General features: G+C 39.0%; 1 protein-coding gene across 16 annotated transcripts in view; it reads left to right on the top strand.

The window, feature by feature from the left end:
• The window catches only part of EPB41L2 (erythrocyte membrane protein band 4.1 like 2), a 205,498-nt gene that overhangs the window by 80,048 nt on the left and 109,432 nt on the right, over window positions 1–16,018 (top strand). For all 16 annotated transcript variants that reach the window (XM_071219697.1, XM_053913810.1, XM_053913809.1 and 13 more), the window contains 2 exons: window positions 8,951–9,435; window positions 10,407–10,619. In XM_071219697.1, the coding sequence (XP_071075798.1) occupies window positions 8,965–9,435; window positions 10,407–10,619 (684 nt within the window). In that variant the 5' untranslated portion in view covers window positions 8,951–8,964. The remainder of the gene's footprint in view (window positions 1–8,950; window positions 9,436–10,406; window positions 10,620–16,018) is intronic.

Here is a 16,018-nt window from a genome sequence, read left to right as displayed (position 1 = left end):
CCGTTTTGCTTATGGGGACACTGAACCTCAGCAAGACTGAATAACTTGTTTGTGGTTCCATGGCTAGTGAGAGACAGGGCTGGAATTCTGATTCTGGTGTTTGGTTCCCAGACATATCTCTGAACTACCGTGTTACTTTACCCAAAGATCAGTGAACTTCGCACAGAATGTTTTGGCCATTACAAAATTTGTGTCCTCATCTCAGAGAAGGAATTTGAGCAAAAGCAGTTGTCGTTATTGCTTATCACACAATTCAGTGTACGTGGTTGATGAAGAGCTGGCAGAGTTCTGGGTATCTCTGTCACCTCGATTAGCGCGTGCTCTGGGAGTACCCAGTGTGACAGGTTTATATGCATTTTGGTTGTGAGAATAGTGATGTCCAGTATTGGGATCCCTGATGATTCACTCACAGCCTCTGGTTGTTGAGCTCTCGTTTCAAAAGAGAGTGTCTTGGGGACGACCCTAGTTATTTGTGGAGACTGCCTGGCACAGACGCCTTTCTTGACCTCATTCGGACATGGAGTAGCAGGGACTTGCTTTAACAAATGAGATTGTTAGCACCAGTGGAATTGGACATTATTGGAAATTATGCCTTGATTTTCATACCCTACCTCCAGTTTATGCAGGGAATCTTACACTTGGATGACCTCTTAAGATTTTTGCTTGTTTGTTTCATTCTTATATAGATTGTTAGAATAAAGAGTTAATGGTTTATTTCACTAATAGTAACTCAGATAATAGGTTTTTAAAAATTGAACATCTGGAAATAACTGAACATTTTGACAACCGTGTTTCTTAGGTATGAGGGCCATAAAACCCAGCGAGGAGTTAACACTTAATCTGAGATGATTCTGTATATACTACCCGTTTCTTAGGGCTTATTTTCCAGTGCATGCCTCAGAATGTAATGAGCAGAACCTAATAGTGACTGCAAGTAACTGAAACCCCTGGCTCAATGTTTGACCCACAGGGGAGTATATCGTCTCGTGTAATGAGAAGTTCAAACGTAGGACCTGGCCGCGTGTGGCATGTGCTCAGGGCTCTGGTCCTCTTCTCTGTGACTCTCTTGCCAGTGCCTCTCTACTGTGTGCCTCTGTTTCTGCAGGCTTTCTCCTCTTGAGGGTGTTTCAGGGCGGCAGCAGCATTTCTAGGAGTCATGTAAATAATACTCAGGCGAAAGAGGGGCCTTCTCTTCCTTGTGGCTCTCTTAAGAGGGATGAATCTTTTCCCAGAAGCCTATCAACAAACTTTCTGCATGTCCTCTTAGCATGGGGACTACCATGATGGCCCTGGACCAGTCTCCATTGTCATGCATGTAGAAGAGGAAAAAGCTGAACAAAAATTCGGGTTCTGTTAAAAAGGAGAAAGGGTGGAGGAAATACATGTTCTGAATGTAACCTGATCCCGCTTGGACTTGAACTAGCAAAGGCCTACAGTTCATATCTTTTGTATGTGTGGGTTTAAATGTAAACCAGATGCTAGCTTGTATCTTTATAGATACATTTCTTGTCTCTTATTGGTTCTTTTCTCTCTTAAAAAAGTGGTAAAATGTGTTATAAAGGTAACTAGGGTGGACAGCATTGGGTTATTTCAAAATGAACTCTTGTTTATCTTCCTCATATAGATAATACAAACCAACAAATAGTCTCTTTGGAATGCATTTGTATTTATTTGAATATACGGTATAGTATTTTCTAGACCTTCTGACACTTGGGATAAAGAAACGTACCAGGAGGGGGAATTTCTTGCATTCTGCTCTAAGTCAACCTGTTTTTGTTATTCCTTCTCCCTCTGCAGATGTTCTTTTTCCTCTTTCCTCCTCCTCCTTGTCCCTCCTCCCCTCCTTTTACACGAGGGATATACAGCCATACCTTGGTAGTCGTCAGCGTCAGAACTTGTCAAACCTGGTACTCATCTCATTTTGATGAGAAAATGTGTTTCAGCACTGGGTGCTTGCTTGCCACTTGTCACACTTGCTAGAACTAGTATGAGTCACGACGCCACCCCACAAGAGAATATGCTTCATCAATTGTCACTTTCTTGTCCCTTGTCGGAATGAATTAACCACGCGTGCCAAGGTACCACCATATTTGAGGGGCATCACTCTTACTTTTTTCCAAGTAGAGGCAGGTGGCTGCTGAATCATGCTAATATTTTGGTTGCTGTATTTGTTTTTCTCACATTTAATGCTTTAAGGGAAGGTGGTGGGGTATTGAAAGATCTCTTGGACTACAGGCCATTTGGGGAGATGAACTGAAGCAAGTGATCTCAGCAGAGGATGGAAGCTGCTCAGCTGGCAGCGGCACCCACCCTCCTCTGCTCCTGTGCAGGGATTTTGTTAACAGTGAGGGCTCAAAGTAGGCCCTGGTTCTCTCAAGGTCTTCAGGAAACATCTGGACCCAATAATTAGCATGAACCCCCTTGCTTGAAGTTACTTGTGTGAGTGTGTAGAGTTGTGTGACCGTTTGTTTTGCTTGCTGCGGCGCTCTGATAAAGGGCCAGTGTTGTCAGGAGCATAATGTTACAGGGTAGGAGGGTTAGGCTAGACAGCGCTTTGGAATTTACCTTCTTTTTAAACATTAGAAAAAGAGTGGCTTCACATAGCACAGCTCCTTACCTGACCATTGTTGATCCTCTATTGATGATGATTTTCTGCTTGGTTGCATGTTAAATGGTGCGTGCTTTTTCTCATGGAGCTGTTACAATAATGAACACTTTTTGTCAATCCAGATGGAGCGTGTCAACATGGTAATTGTGTCGAAACCACATGCTTCTCTAATAGGCTGGCTGTTCACCACAATGTTCTTTTTGGTTAATGATAAGTAGAAAGGTTTTTACTTAGTATGTTATATAACTTACTAATGAGGGATTTTAGGTATTTGTAATTAAAGCTTAGTGGAACGAGCATTGCTAGAGTTTGGGAAACCAAACTTCTGGATTCGTCTTCACCCATCTAGCGTTGTGATCTCAGGCAAATCTCCTAGTCTTTCTGAGCCTCAGTTTCCTTGTTGGTATGATGAGGTTGAGAGTATTAGAGTAGATGATTTCACAGCACTCACTCAGGAAGTATTTACCTGGTGCCTGTTATGTGCCAGTCCGGATGCCGGGAAAACTGCAGTAAAGAAGAGGACGATCCCAGCCCTCTAGGGTTTCCATTTTACTGGGCGGGAATGGCCTTCCATGGCAGGCGTTTCCATTTTAGTGGATGATGGAGTTTAAAGGCTTATCCGTCCGTCTTTGAAACTCAGAGTTACAAGCATGATAATCATGGTGAATGGATGTGCTATAATACATGTCTTCTCGATGGTGGTAATTTGTTCAAGAATCCATTTTATCAACAAAGAAGGTAGTGTTTAGGTTTGAGCTTTGTTGATTTCTTGAAACTATTTTAAGAATGTACTTATTTACATGTAATTATATCCATCTTTATTGTTGAGTATCTACGATCTAATTAGCCATTTCTCTTTTTTTTTTTTTTTTTTAAATCTATTTGGATGGGCTATGCTGATTGGCTCTGAGGTTCGTTCCACTTTTTCTTATTGCATTTACTGAGAAATATTGGTGAATAACATAAATTTCAGGTGTACAACTTTACAATTCAATGTCTCTATACTCTATTGTGTGCTCACCACAGTTCTTAACACTCAGGCGTTTGAAACACAGCAGGGATTGAGGAGGTCTGCTCCGTGAGGCTTCATGGCCACCCCGTCTTTCGTTTCCCTCCATTAGGTCGGTTTTTATCTCATGGCCAAGCAATAACCTTCAAAATCATTTTCTTTGTGATGGGAACCCATCTGTAAATTTTTAGTTTTGAGGAGGGGCAGAGCTGGCCATACAATAGTAATAATACAGGATCCGTGTTGTTCTGTAGTCATATTTACAGGCTGGCGTGAATCTCGTTTGACCTAAGCCAAGGCTGTACTTGATCCGATTGTTCATGGACAATGGAGGAGTTGTGGCCGCATTATGAAATACAAGTAAGGGCGGATGTATTCAGCTCTGTGGTCCTCCATCTAGTGACCTTGGGCAAGCCAGCTTCTGCTCCTCTGCTTATTACCTGCAAAAGTGGGGGTAATCTCACCTAGTAGGATGTTTTGAGGAGCAGAAGTTATGTGTACTATGGTCTGACACAGAAGCAGTGAATGAAACCGCTTATGATTGAAATACAAATATTAATGCTTTTACTATAATAGTTTCATATTTCATTGCTTCTAAAATATTTTGACCAATTCAGCTGATGGGTCTCCAGGCAAATTTTCGCAGCCTTGGTTAGCTCAGACAACTGAGACGTTTTTGTTTTAGTTTTTCCCAGGCCAGTCATTCAACTCTCACAAAGTAATGAGAGTATATGCTAAAACTTAACCTTGGACATTTCATGATTAAGTGGCACATGGAAAATGGTACTTTAAAGAAGAAAAATAAAGGTTTTCTCTGCAATGGAGCCATTGTAATGGAGTACTTATATTAAGTACTCATGTAAGGGTCTTATTGGAAGACATGATTTTGAATTTTAAATGCCTAATAGTGGTGTAGCTGCTAATGAAAAATTGAGTGGTGATTCCTCAAAAAATTAAAAATCAAATTACCATATGATTCCGCATTTCCACTTCTGGATATTTATTCTTAGAAAATGAAAACACTAACTTAAAAAGGGTATATGCACACCCACATTCAATACAGCATTATTTATAATAGACAAGATATGAAAATAGCTGAAGTATCCGTTGATTGTTGAATGGATAAAGAAAATGTGATATATATGAATATTATTTATTTAAAAAAGAATGATATCTTGCACTTAGGAAAACATGAAATAATCTTGAGGGCATTATGCTAAGTGAAATTAAGTGAGAGAGAGAGAAAAACAAGTACCATGTGATCTCTCATACTCTGTGGAATCCTCCCCCCAAAAGCAAAAACCAAGCTCATAGAAGTGGTTGCTGGTGGCAGGTGTTGGGAGGGGTGGAAGAAATGGGTGAACTTTTTCTTTTTATCCTCACCCAAGGGGTGGGGGTGGAGAGGGGAAGAGAGGGAGAGAGGGAGAAAGAGAGTGAAACAGAGAGAGTGAGTGAGTGACAGAGACTGAGTGAGTGAGTGAGTGAGTGAGAGAGAGTGAGAGAGGGAGAGAGAGACATTGATGTGGGAGAGAAAAAATCAATCGGTTGCCTCTTGTATGTGCCCCGACTGGGGACCAAACTTGTAATTTAGGTATGTGCCCTGAGTAGGACTTGAACCCATGACCTCTCGGTTTACAGGAGAATACTCCAGGCACCTGAGCCATACTGGCCAGAGTGATGTTACTGTAAACATATACATACATTCATAATTATAGAGATATCAAATTGATAAGTGGAAATTTTGAAACGTGGATAGAATTATAATTTAAAAAGTGCCTAAGAACGAGAAGATTAGACATGTTAATATTATAGGTACCTAGAGTGTTGCTTATTTGTATCGTAGCCCTTGAGGACATTACTTTCCCCTGATCTCCCTCTCTCACTGTGTATTTCTTCTCACCCTCGTGCCATTTCCTCTGCCTGACCATTATACATTGGTGGCGATAAGAGTTCTTTTCAGGACCCTCTAAGCTCAAACTGTACTTTGTCTTACGGTGATGTCAGCGTCACGTATGCTTTCAGACATCACTGATATGGTAACTCCCAGTTTTGTGTCTAGTGTACATCTGACCACCCTTCAAGGCCTGTGTGTCAAGTGGGCAGCTAGACACCTTCACGAACTTCTCATGACAATGAATTCAAAACCGAGTTTAATCGTCTCAGCCAGACCAACTTCTCCTTGTGTTTTCCATTTCCGTGGATGGTTCTACCATCGCCCCAGTCTCTGATGACCTGGGACTTCTTTTCTATCCTTCCCTCTCTTGGACTTGCTATATTCAGCGTGGACACCGTGTCTTGTCCCATGTACCTCTTTACCATTAGATTCATTTTTTACTCTCTATCTCACTGCTTCTGCTGTAACACAGACAGATCCTTGTCTTCCCATGCCTGGATTATTGCAACAGACTTCATGTCTTTCTACACCAGCCTTTTCTCTCTTCCTTTACTTTCCAGCCAGGTTGGGCTATCTGAAATGTGAATCTGATTTACATTACTCCTTTACTTACATTGCTTGTATGACTTCTCATTGCCTTTAAATCAGCACAAAATTATAAGATTCTGGCTTCTGCTTACTACTACTACTACTACTACTACTACTACTACTACTGCTACAACTACATCATTACTAATTCACCTTCTACCTTCCTATACGTCCTTACACACTCCTACTTAACTTGTACAACGTATTATGGTTTAGTACTTGTGGTTTTCTATGGGAAGGACATTCTCATGTTTCCATACTTCCCTATGCCTGGCATATGCCTCCTATCCTGATTCCTTTGCCTGAATAATGAGGACATCATTTTAAAACAGCACAATGTCAACTTTTGTAGGAAGGCTTGCCTGGTGATACTCTTCTCCTAATCTGGGTTCAGTCTGTCCTGTGCTTTTTAAGCAGCATGCTCTTGATTTATCTGTACCCTCTACTCCCTCAGCTCCTCAGAGACAGTCTTCATTCTTTTGCCCAGTACTTGGCACATTGTAGGGGCTCATGAAATACAGGCTGACTGACTGAATGTTTTTATGCTTGCATATTAGAAGTAAGATTTTTAAAATTATTTTTTGAAGTTTATGATTCAGTGATTTTGAGTATGTTCACAAGGTTATACGACTACCACCACTGTCTACAAACCATGTTTATTACCCCAAAGAAACCCTGTACCCATCAGCAGTCGCTCCTATTCCCACCTCCTTCCAGCCCTTTGCAACCACTGGTCTGCTTTGTGTCTCTGGGTTTGCCTGTTCTGGATACTTCACGGAAATGGATTATGCAGGATGCGCCCCTTTGTAGCTGACTTCTTCGCTTACCTGGGGCAGCGTGGATCATCAGTGCTTCATTCCTGTCCATGACCTGGTGTTCTGCTGTATGGACTGACCATGTGTTGTTTATTCACTTAGCGGCTGCTGGGCGTTTGGGTTGTTTCCATTTTGAATTATTGTAAATAATGCTCTTGTGATCATGCTTTTCAGCTTTTTGTGTGAATATGTTTTCATTTCTCTTGGGTATATTGAGTGAAATTGCTGAGTCATTGGGTAACTTTGTTTAACTCTTTGAGGAACTGCTAAATAATCTTTCACAGCAGCTCTGCCATTTTACAGTTTACCAGCAGTGTTCAGAGTTCCAAATTCTTCACATCCTCACCAATATGGGTTACTAGCTGTCGTTTTGATTATCGCATACTAGTGCGTGTGAAGTGGTAGTATCTCGTGGTGGTTTTGATTTGTGTTTCCCTAACGACTGATGATGCTGAGCATCATTTCAAGTGCTTATGGCCACTTGTATATGTCTTTTGAAGAAATGTCTACTCGAATCCTTTGCTCATTTTTTATTTGTTTTTTGTTGTGGTTGTTGAGTTGTAGAGTTCTTTATATATGCTGGATACTAGACTCTTATCAGATATATGTTTGTCAATATCACCATCACCAAAGATGGTGAATGATATTTTAAGAAAGAAGTATAATGCTGGCACATGTTACAACGCAGATGACTAATGCAAACATGCTAAGTGAAAATATTACATGTTGTGTACGTGTCATTTCGTTTATTTGAAATGTGTACAATAGGCAAATCCATACAGACTGAAGCAGATTAGTGGTTGCCAGGGGCTGCAGGGAAGGAGAAGAATGGAGAGAACTGTTAGTGGATACAGGGTTCCTTTTCGGGATGATGAAAATGTTCTGGAATTCAATAGTGGTAATGGTTGTACAACCTTATGAATATACTCAAAGCCATTAACTGGATAATTGAAAAAGGGTGAATTTTACGGTCTGTGAATGATATTTCAATAAAGCTTTAAAGAGTGTATTTTATTGTTTGAACTGTTTGAGTTTGTACCACGTTTGAAGATAGCTGGAAAATTTCCCGTTGGCCAGGGTGCCAGGCCTCTGAGCACTTTAATTTTAATCATTGGTAAGAGAGGAAAGAACACGGTCTCTGTCGTTCCTGCCTATTGTTTTTTGTGTCCGTGGTGCTGCTGTGCTTTCGGAGTCCCTCTTTGCCTGTGCAAAATGTAGACAACCAGTTACATTCAGATTTAATTTCAATTTTGTTTTCATTAGTTGTGATGGAGTCAGTTATTAGATACATTTTTTTTTCCCACCCGCATAGTGTCTTCATTTGGTTCAGATTAGGGGTCCTTAGATGTTTTCTTGTAAGCACAAACACAAAGAAAACTGTATTCGTGGTTGGGTGCGATGGGGTTTTGGAGTTTTGGTCATAGTTTGAGTACCTTTCCCAGAAGACTATCTTTTGCATTGGAATAGTGATGCTGAATTATGGGATTTAATATTGGAACAAAGAAGAACGTGTACATCACAGATACAATTTTCTCACTATTTAAGCACCTAAAAATATTTAACATTAATTTTTACAATACCTAACATTTTAGTTTTAATGTGTGAAATTTCAGTGAAATGTGTCTCAGTTCTTTCTGACATTATCGATGATACTTTGTATTGTAGAGTAAGGGATACCAAGTATAAAAAGTAATTTTTCTTAAAAATTGAATTTTGGGGTGAATTATTGTTTATGGCTAGATGAGACAGAATATAAGTAATCACTCTACAGTGCTTGATGATTTTAAGTCCTATCTGTATAGAATCAGAATTAATTCCATCGTGATGCTAGTTAGGGGTCTTTGATTCTGATGGACAATTCTGAAAATTAGAGTAGCGGTCTCCATTTTCTCTTGTGCTTTGAACCTTCTTTCCCTATTGGTATTTTATTCCCATCATCTCTCTGCCATTTACCTTCCCATCCTTTTTGACCCTGTCTCTGGCCTCTGAACCAGGAGAGGTTGTAAAATACTTCTGTGATTTTGTTTTATTTATAGCATAAGCCGGGACCATGACTACTGAAGTAGGCTCCACGTCTGAAGTGAAGAAGGAATCTGACCAGTTGGGAGCGGATGCAACCAAGGAGAAACCTAAAGAAGTAGAAGAAAATCAGCAGAATCAGTCATCTGGTCCAGAGGAGGAAAAAGATTCCAAATCATCTCCTTCAGCTAAAAGCCAAAGTAGTCCCCACCGCCAGAAGAGGCAGAAAGGTCCATCGGAGAGTAGGGGCATTTCTCGGTTCATACCCCCGTGGCTGAAGAAACAAAAGTCCTATAACCTAGTAGTGGCCAAAGATGGAGGAGATAAGAAAGAGCCTACCCAAGCTGCTGTGGAAGAACAGGTTTTAGATAAAGAGGGATCTCTTCCTGAAGAAGAAAGGCAGGCCAAGGGTGATGTCGAAGAAATAGCTCAGAGAAAACAACAGGTCATTAAAGTCGATGTCAAGGAAGAGACGCCTTCAGTGAGCAGTCCCGAGCCACAGGTATGTTTGTGAAATAAGTGACTGGAAATGGAAGCTCGGTGGTATTCACCACGTAACAAAAGGCCTTGTTTGCTTTGAGTCATTGACGGATTTCTTGTATGAAGATTCTGTTTTGGCTTACTGTGTCTAGAATACGGGTCCTGGAGTGGTTTACCACAGCCTTTTCCGGCTATTTCTTTTAAAACTTTCCAAAATAAAACAAAGCAAAAAGAAATCCACTATATATGTACACCATAAAAAAGTTTCTCTTTTTATTAAAGGATTTTATTCATTAATTTTTAGAGAGGGGGGGAGGGAAGGAAGGAGAAAGAGGGAGAGAAACATCGATGTGAGAGAGTAACATCAATCGCTTGCCTCTGGTACACGCCTCGTCTGAGGACTGAGCCCGCAACCTAGGCATGTGCCCAGACCTGGAACCGAATGGTGGCCTTTCACTTTGCAGGGTGAAGCTCCAACCAACTGAGCCATACCGATCAGGACAGTTTGTCTGTTTCTTTTAAGGTTAAACAGATACTCTCAGAATCCTACAGTTTCTCCTTTTATACGATATGTACTTTTATACCTCCTTGATTTGACTTATTTGTTTAAGTGTTCAGTGAGTAGGAAGAAATAGGTTTGTATGTGTGTGCATTTTGTTTGCCTAATGAAGCCTAGCTTTTGCCATGGTCTTGAGATTATAACTGTAAATTGTATTATTTGAAATGATATTTAAATTGCAGTTGCCAGGATGTAGTTTCCTTTACTCATTTAATGCTCAGATTACCAAGTTGGCAATGGTGAAAGAATTGGCAGTGGATTGGAGGAAGGAAGATGTGGGGAAATACTCTTTCTAGCAAACATTTGAAGTCTTTTAAAATCTAAGACTTACAGTGTTTGCAACAATCACCACTCTTGCTAGGATTTTCCTTTTAGTGTGTTGTTTTCTGCAAACTGGCCAACTTTAGTATAAACTTCATTTTTTTCATCAACAGCCTGCTGAAGAAGTAAGGAAGGAGAGAGAGGAGGAAAAGGAAAAGGAAATACAGGAAGACAAATCAGAAGAAGCAGCAAAAAGGGAGACAAAGGAAGTGCAGACCAATGAGCTAAAAGCAGAGAAGGCTTTTCAAAAAGCCACCAAGAAGGCCAAAACTGTCCTGTGTAAAGTGACCCTCCTAGACGGCACCGAGTACAGCTGTGACCTCGAGGTGAGTCGGGGAGCTGAGGAGAGCTCTCTTGGTGTGTGAACACAAGCAGAAGCGCAGTCTGCCTCATTTGTGGCGTGATGCAACAAATTCATTTTTTGTGTTCCTCTGAATTAGTAGGTCACAATTTTGCATTAAAAAAATTAGAAAACACAGAAGAGGGTCGTCATTTCCATTACAATCAGTCGTTCCTGACCCTTAAGGATAATAAGGAGGACTGATGTTCTGCCAGTATGCACTGGTTCTGTACATTGGCTGGTGTCTGTTTTGAATGGGCGTTAAAATAGTTTGAATTTACCTCTGGCTATAAGATACTTGAGGAGGAATGATAGCCTCATGTTGACATTTCAGAGTCATGAAATTTCAGCACTTTAACCTTAAGTGTTTTTATCCTGAGACAAATGATTTAACATCTAGTTCATTTATTTAGTTTTAATTTAAAAAACGCTCATGATTTTCGAAGCACATAATTCATTAGCACTGATGCTAATTAATGCCAATGTAATTTTTAAGAGTATCTAGCAACTTACAATTTTATGGTAATCAGAATAGTTTGTTGCTTTTCATAGCTAACTCACGTTACATATATGACATATACTAATAGCTGATATTTACTGAAGAACTGTGTGAAGAGCTTTGAATGGATGATCTCATGCAGTATTTATAGGAATCTATATGAGGTAGGTATTATGGATATTGCCAGTGTTGCAATGGGGAAAGTAAGCTTATAGAAAGGCTTATAGAGGCTAAGTAATTTGCTTAAAGTTCCATAGCTAGCTAGTGGTTGAGCCTGGATTCCAGCCCCAGTTCTACTGGGAGGTCATGAACTACTAAGATAAATGATTCATTGTCTTTGCCTTTATCTTTGTATTAGTTATCTAGAACTTCTTTTTGCTCATTTAGTGATAATTGTTTAGTGATTATCAGTTGTTTCAAGAAAAGGTTAGTGGCAAAAGAGGATTAATAATGCTTAAGCTCAGAAAGAGAGGAAGAGGAGAGAGAATGATACTCTTTGTCTCAGCAGTTGAAATAGGGAATAAGGAAAACAATGGAATGGGGTTGTGAACTTAACTCAGTTACACTGCATGTGACCACACGCCCCGCATTGTTGCATTGTTCCCTACCTGTCCTGGAAGTTAGGGGGTCTAGATTTTGAGAACCAACTTGATAACTTGTTATGTGGCCTTCAGTCATTTATTCAACCTCTCTGGGCCAAAGTGAGGCCCGGAAACAGACTATAGGATTAATTAGATAATCTAGAAGAACCCTGTCATCTCTGAAGTTCTTTATAATCACTAAACCTCAAGAATGAAAAATGTGCTTTATGGTTTAAATCTATTTTTGTTCTCTTTAAAAATAATGACTATATATTTAAAAGTACAAAATATAAAAATAAAAGAAGAGACACTTTCACATTCACCAGAAATAAAACATTACCAACATTGCTTGCTGTAGTCTCATTCCCATCTCTCCTTATTCTCCCTGTGTCTTTTTATTATGTACTTTATGAACTACTTTATTCTTTTCAACTACTGTGTAGTATTCCTTTGAAATATTAAACCAGTGTATCCATTTCCCTATTGAGGCTTTTTTTTTTAAGATTTTATTTATTTATTTTTAGAGAGGGGAAGGGAGGGAGAAAGAGAGTGAGGGAAACATTAATGTGTGATTACCTCTTGCATGCCCACTACTGGGGACCTGGCCTACATCCCAGGCTTGTGCCCTGACTGGGAATCGAACCTGTGGTCCTTTGATTCACAGGCCAGCACTCAATCCACTGAGCCAAACCAGCCAGGGCTGACCACTGAAGTTTTTATAAGTATGTTTTTAAAAATTTCCAGAGTGTGGATGTGTTTATGGATGCATATATGTGTGCATGTCTCAGGTAAAGGGAGCATTTTTCTTTTGTTCAGATTTCCTGTTCCACTACATTGTGGGTAGATAGAATACAGTCTAAGTAAGAGATTCTATTGCATTTCTTCAGACTTGATTTGCAGCCTAATATACAGTCCATTTTCGTAATAGTTCTTTTGATATTGGAAAAGCATATTATCTTTCATTGTTAGTGCAGGTTTCTGATGGTGTCCTCTTCATCAGACTTATTAATTATGTGGGTAATGTCTCTATTTCCAGTAATTGTTAAACTGCATGTAGGCATGTTAAAATCTTTCCCTGTAATGGTTGATTTGAGAATTTCTCTTTGTATTTCTGCAAGTTTATGCTTATAAAATTTGAGCTGGATTATGAGATGCATACATGTGCAGGCTTACATACTCTTGGACCCTCACCCCTTTTATCATCACATACCACCTCAACTTTATTTTATTTGATATCAACATTACTATACCAGCTTTATTTTGGTGAGGATTTGTCTGGACTAGTGGTTTTTAACCTTTTTCGTCTCATGGCACACACAAACTAATTAATAAACTTCTGTGGCATGCTAAAAATATATATATATTTTTTGCTAATCTGACAAAAAATATGTATAATTTTGACTCATTCCCACCAGACAACTATTGCTGTGTTGGCTGTTGTCATTTTTTTATTTGACAATCTAGGGGCAAAGAGGTCAGTGACTGTCTAAATAGTCAAGTATTGCATGTTTTAAAAATTCTTTCTGCACACTGGTTGAAAATCGCTGGTCTAGACTTTTTCTTCTTTGACTCTTCCTGGTTTTTCTCCTTTGTTTTTAAACATGGTATACTTATGTCTTTGAGGGGTCATGTTTTTTAATACCATTTGAGGAATTTGTCTTCTCACTGATCATCTTAGGCCATTTATTTCACATGATTGCTAATAATATGTAGCTATATAGTGTCATCTAAGTTTGAGTTGTTATATTTTTCTGTTCACTTGAATTTATTTCCTTTTTATTTTTTTATTTTTACTTTTTTAGGGATGACTCTTAAGTGTTTTACATACTTGACTTAGTAAAGTCTAATATTAATCATTATGCCTCCCTCCTTCTTTCCCTGTCTCGATTATCACTCCTTTGCTGAATGTCTAATCTTATTTTGGAATGGTACAAAATGAAGCAATTTCTGATCTGTGTGACTAGTCCCTCTTTGATTCTACCACTCAGGAAATGAAGTCACCGTGACTTGAAGCAGAGCTGAAAAAGTATCCAAAGTTAAAAGCAGCAGTGTACTCTTTTAATTCACTACAACTTAAATTGGTTGGGAGAGCATAGGAATCTTTATTTTAGTGACTGTATTAAGTTATAGATTATCTTTTCAGCTAATAAATGTTTACTTAATATACCATTTGTGAATGAATTTCTGAGATTGTAGGTACATTTGAAATGTGTTGAATAAACCTTTTTTTTCTGTCAAGTACAAAACAAAACGGACTTGGAATAGACTGTAGTGATGGGATCGCGCAGCAGGTTTCATGTACCGGCAGTTCACTGGAATTCCAGGCAGTGACTTTATGTTTGACCACCGGGCGTGGTTCATCTGTGGCATAATAGTTGTTATAACAATACGGACATTATAAGTTGTATTCCCTGTTTTCATTAATTTCTCTTTTAACCAGTTCTTCCCACTTAGATCCTCTGTAGTATGGGTCTGATACTCATCAGACTTGCTCTTACTGCCCCTTTGGGAGCAGCGCCCAAAGACAGCCGTCACGTGGTTTGAGCGCTCTCGAATTTCCCAGTTCCAGCGCTGACCCTAGACAGCTTGGCGGAGATGCTGACGCTGCTTATCTGTAGTTCTGTATCTCTGTACCGGAAATTGGTGTCTGAAGACTATTTGGGGAAGTATGTTGTGAGAAACTATAGCTATTAATGACCTTGCACACACTCAAGGAAGATAAATGCAGTGTGGAAATACATACTTTTTCTTTATTTGGTTTGAGAGCTTGAATTTGATTCCATCTGTTTACTGTTATTAAAGATTTTGTCTGTCATGGCTTTTCCATGTCTGTAGTTATTGTTTATTTTTTTCTTTGTGTATGTACATTTGTCTGATTTCCAGTTAGACCTTTAGATTATAGCCTGCCTCCTGCAGAGGGTCTCATGGTTCCCTCAGGGCACCTACAACAGTAGAGGGAAGCATGGCCTGTACAGGAAGTCTGAGGAATTGGATTGGCGTGATTTACAGGGAACTTTTTTTTTAGAGTGGGATGATGTTCTAGAAAGCGTTAGATGCCGGAGTGAGAAGACTAAAGCTGATCTTAGCCAAAGGGAGCTGGGGAGAAATGGACCAGAGATTGTCAAGTTGTTGGTATACAAAAACTAGCAGGGATTAGAAAGCTATTTAGATTTTAGAGCATGGTCATTAGCTATGTGGCTACAGTAATTTAAGGGGGACTTTTTATTCACTGCGTTGGTCAAGATGCGTATCAGTGGTCTTTATAGATATGATTTTATCAGTGTGGCTAGAGTATTGGGGAAGTTAGGCCATTTCCTGTTGTGTTACCTGTCAACCTTTGGTCAATGAAAGGATCCCTTTTAAACCATTTAATATAAATGTTACTGTATAATTTAATTTTTTTCAAAATCAAGAAACATAATTCTTGGATATATTTTTGTTTGGTATCCTAACATCATCTCTGCTTTTCAGATTACTCCCTTAAACAAAGGTAGGTACACAGATAAATACATCTCTGTATATCTGTCTACATCCCTTCTTCCTTCCCACTCTCTACTTTTAATGGCTTTTTCTACATTCTTTCTCCTGTGGGCTGTCTGAGCCTATTCGTTTTCAAACCTCAGAAACTAAATGAAAAGGGCTGCCCAGGGAGCCAAGGCAGCATCATTTCAAAAACTAATTATTCTCTTTGAAGTTTACATTCTTTGGGGGAAAGACAGTATATGTTAATATTAAGTGGATAAAATTACTTCACACACAGTATTTATGAGCATAAGTATTGGATAACAGTGCATTTTTAGGGAATGATTATAGTTAAGTAAAAAAAATACAGAAATGGCTTGATTTTAATGTTATTTTTGGCTTATGTAACAGTCGGCTTATTGCTAAACCATGCATTAATTTTGATGCAAGGCCTAGTTTGTCTTTGTGCATCTGTTCCAAATTTTTGTATGAAGTATTTTTTCACTGTAGTTAGTGAAAATTACATTTATACTTTATACAAATTAATCATCTACTGATAATAAACTAAGATCTCAACTTTTTTTGGAAAAAAGTCTTGGAGGATTGTTGTATTTTTAATGAAGAAACTTGATAGTTTCAGTTCTTTAATATATCTGTTTTTATTTCATTGAGATATTTAATGGTATGTGACGAGGTCCTTTGGTACCAGACTTTAATTGTAAAGAATGTTAAGGAGTCTTTTGGATTCTGTATGCTTGTTGCAGAGACTCAGCTATAGAACTCCTATAATGTTGCTGAAGTCATTTGCACACTCGGTGAGTTAGAACAGCGGGGCTCTTCCCT

Source organism: Desmodus rotundus, chromosome 11, assembly GCF_022682495.2.
Source record: "Desmodus rotundus isolate HL8 chromosome 11, HLdesRot8A.1, whole genome shotgun sequence".
NCBI lineage: Eukaryota > Metazoa > Chordata > Mammalia > Chiroptera > Phyllostomidae > Desmodus > Desmodus rotundus.
The sequence above is the reverse complement of the archived record's forward strand: the minus strand, read 5'-3'. Positions and strand labels throughout refer to the sequence as shown.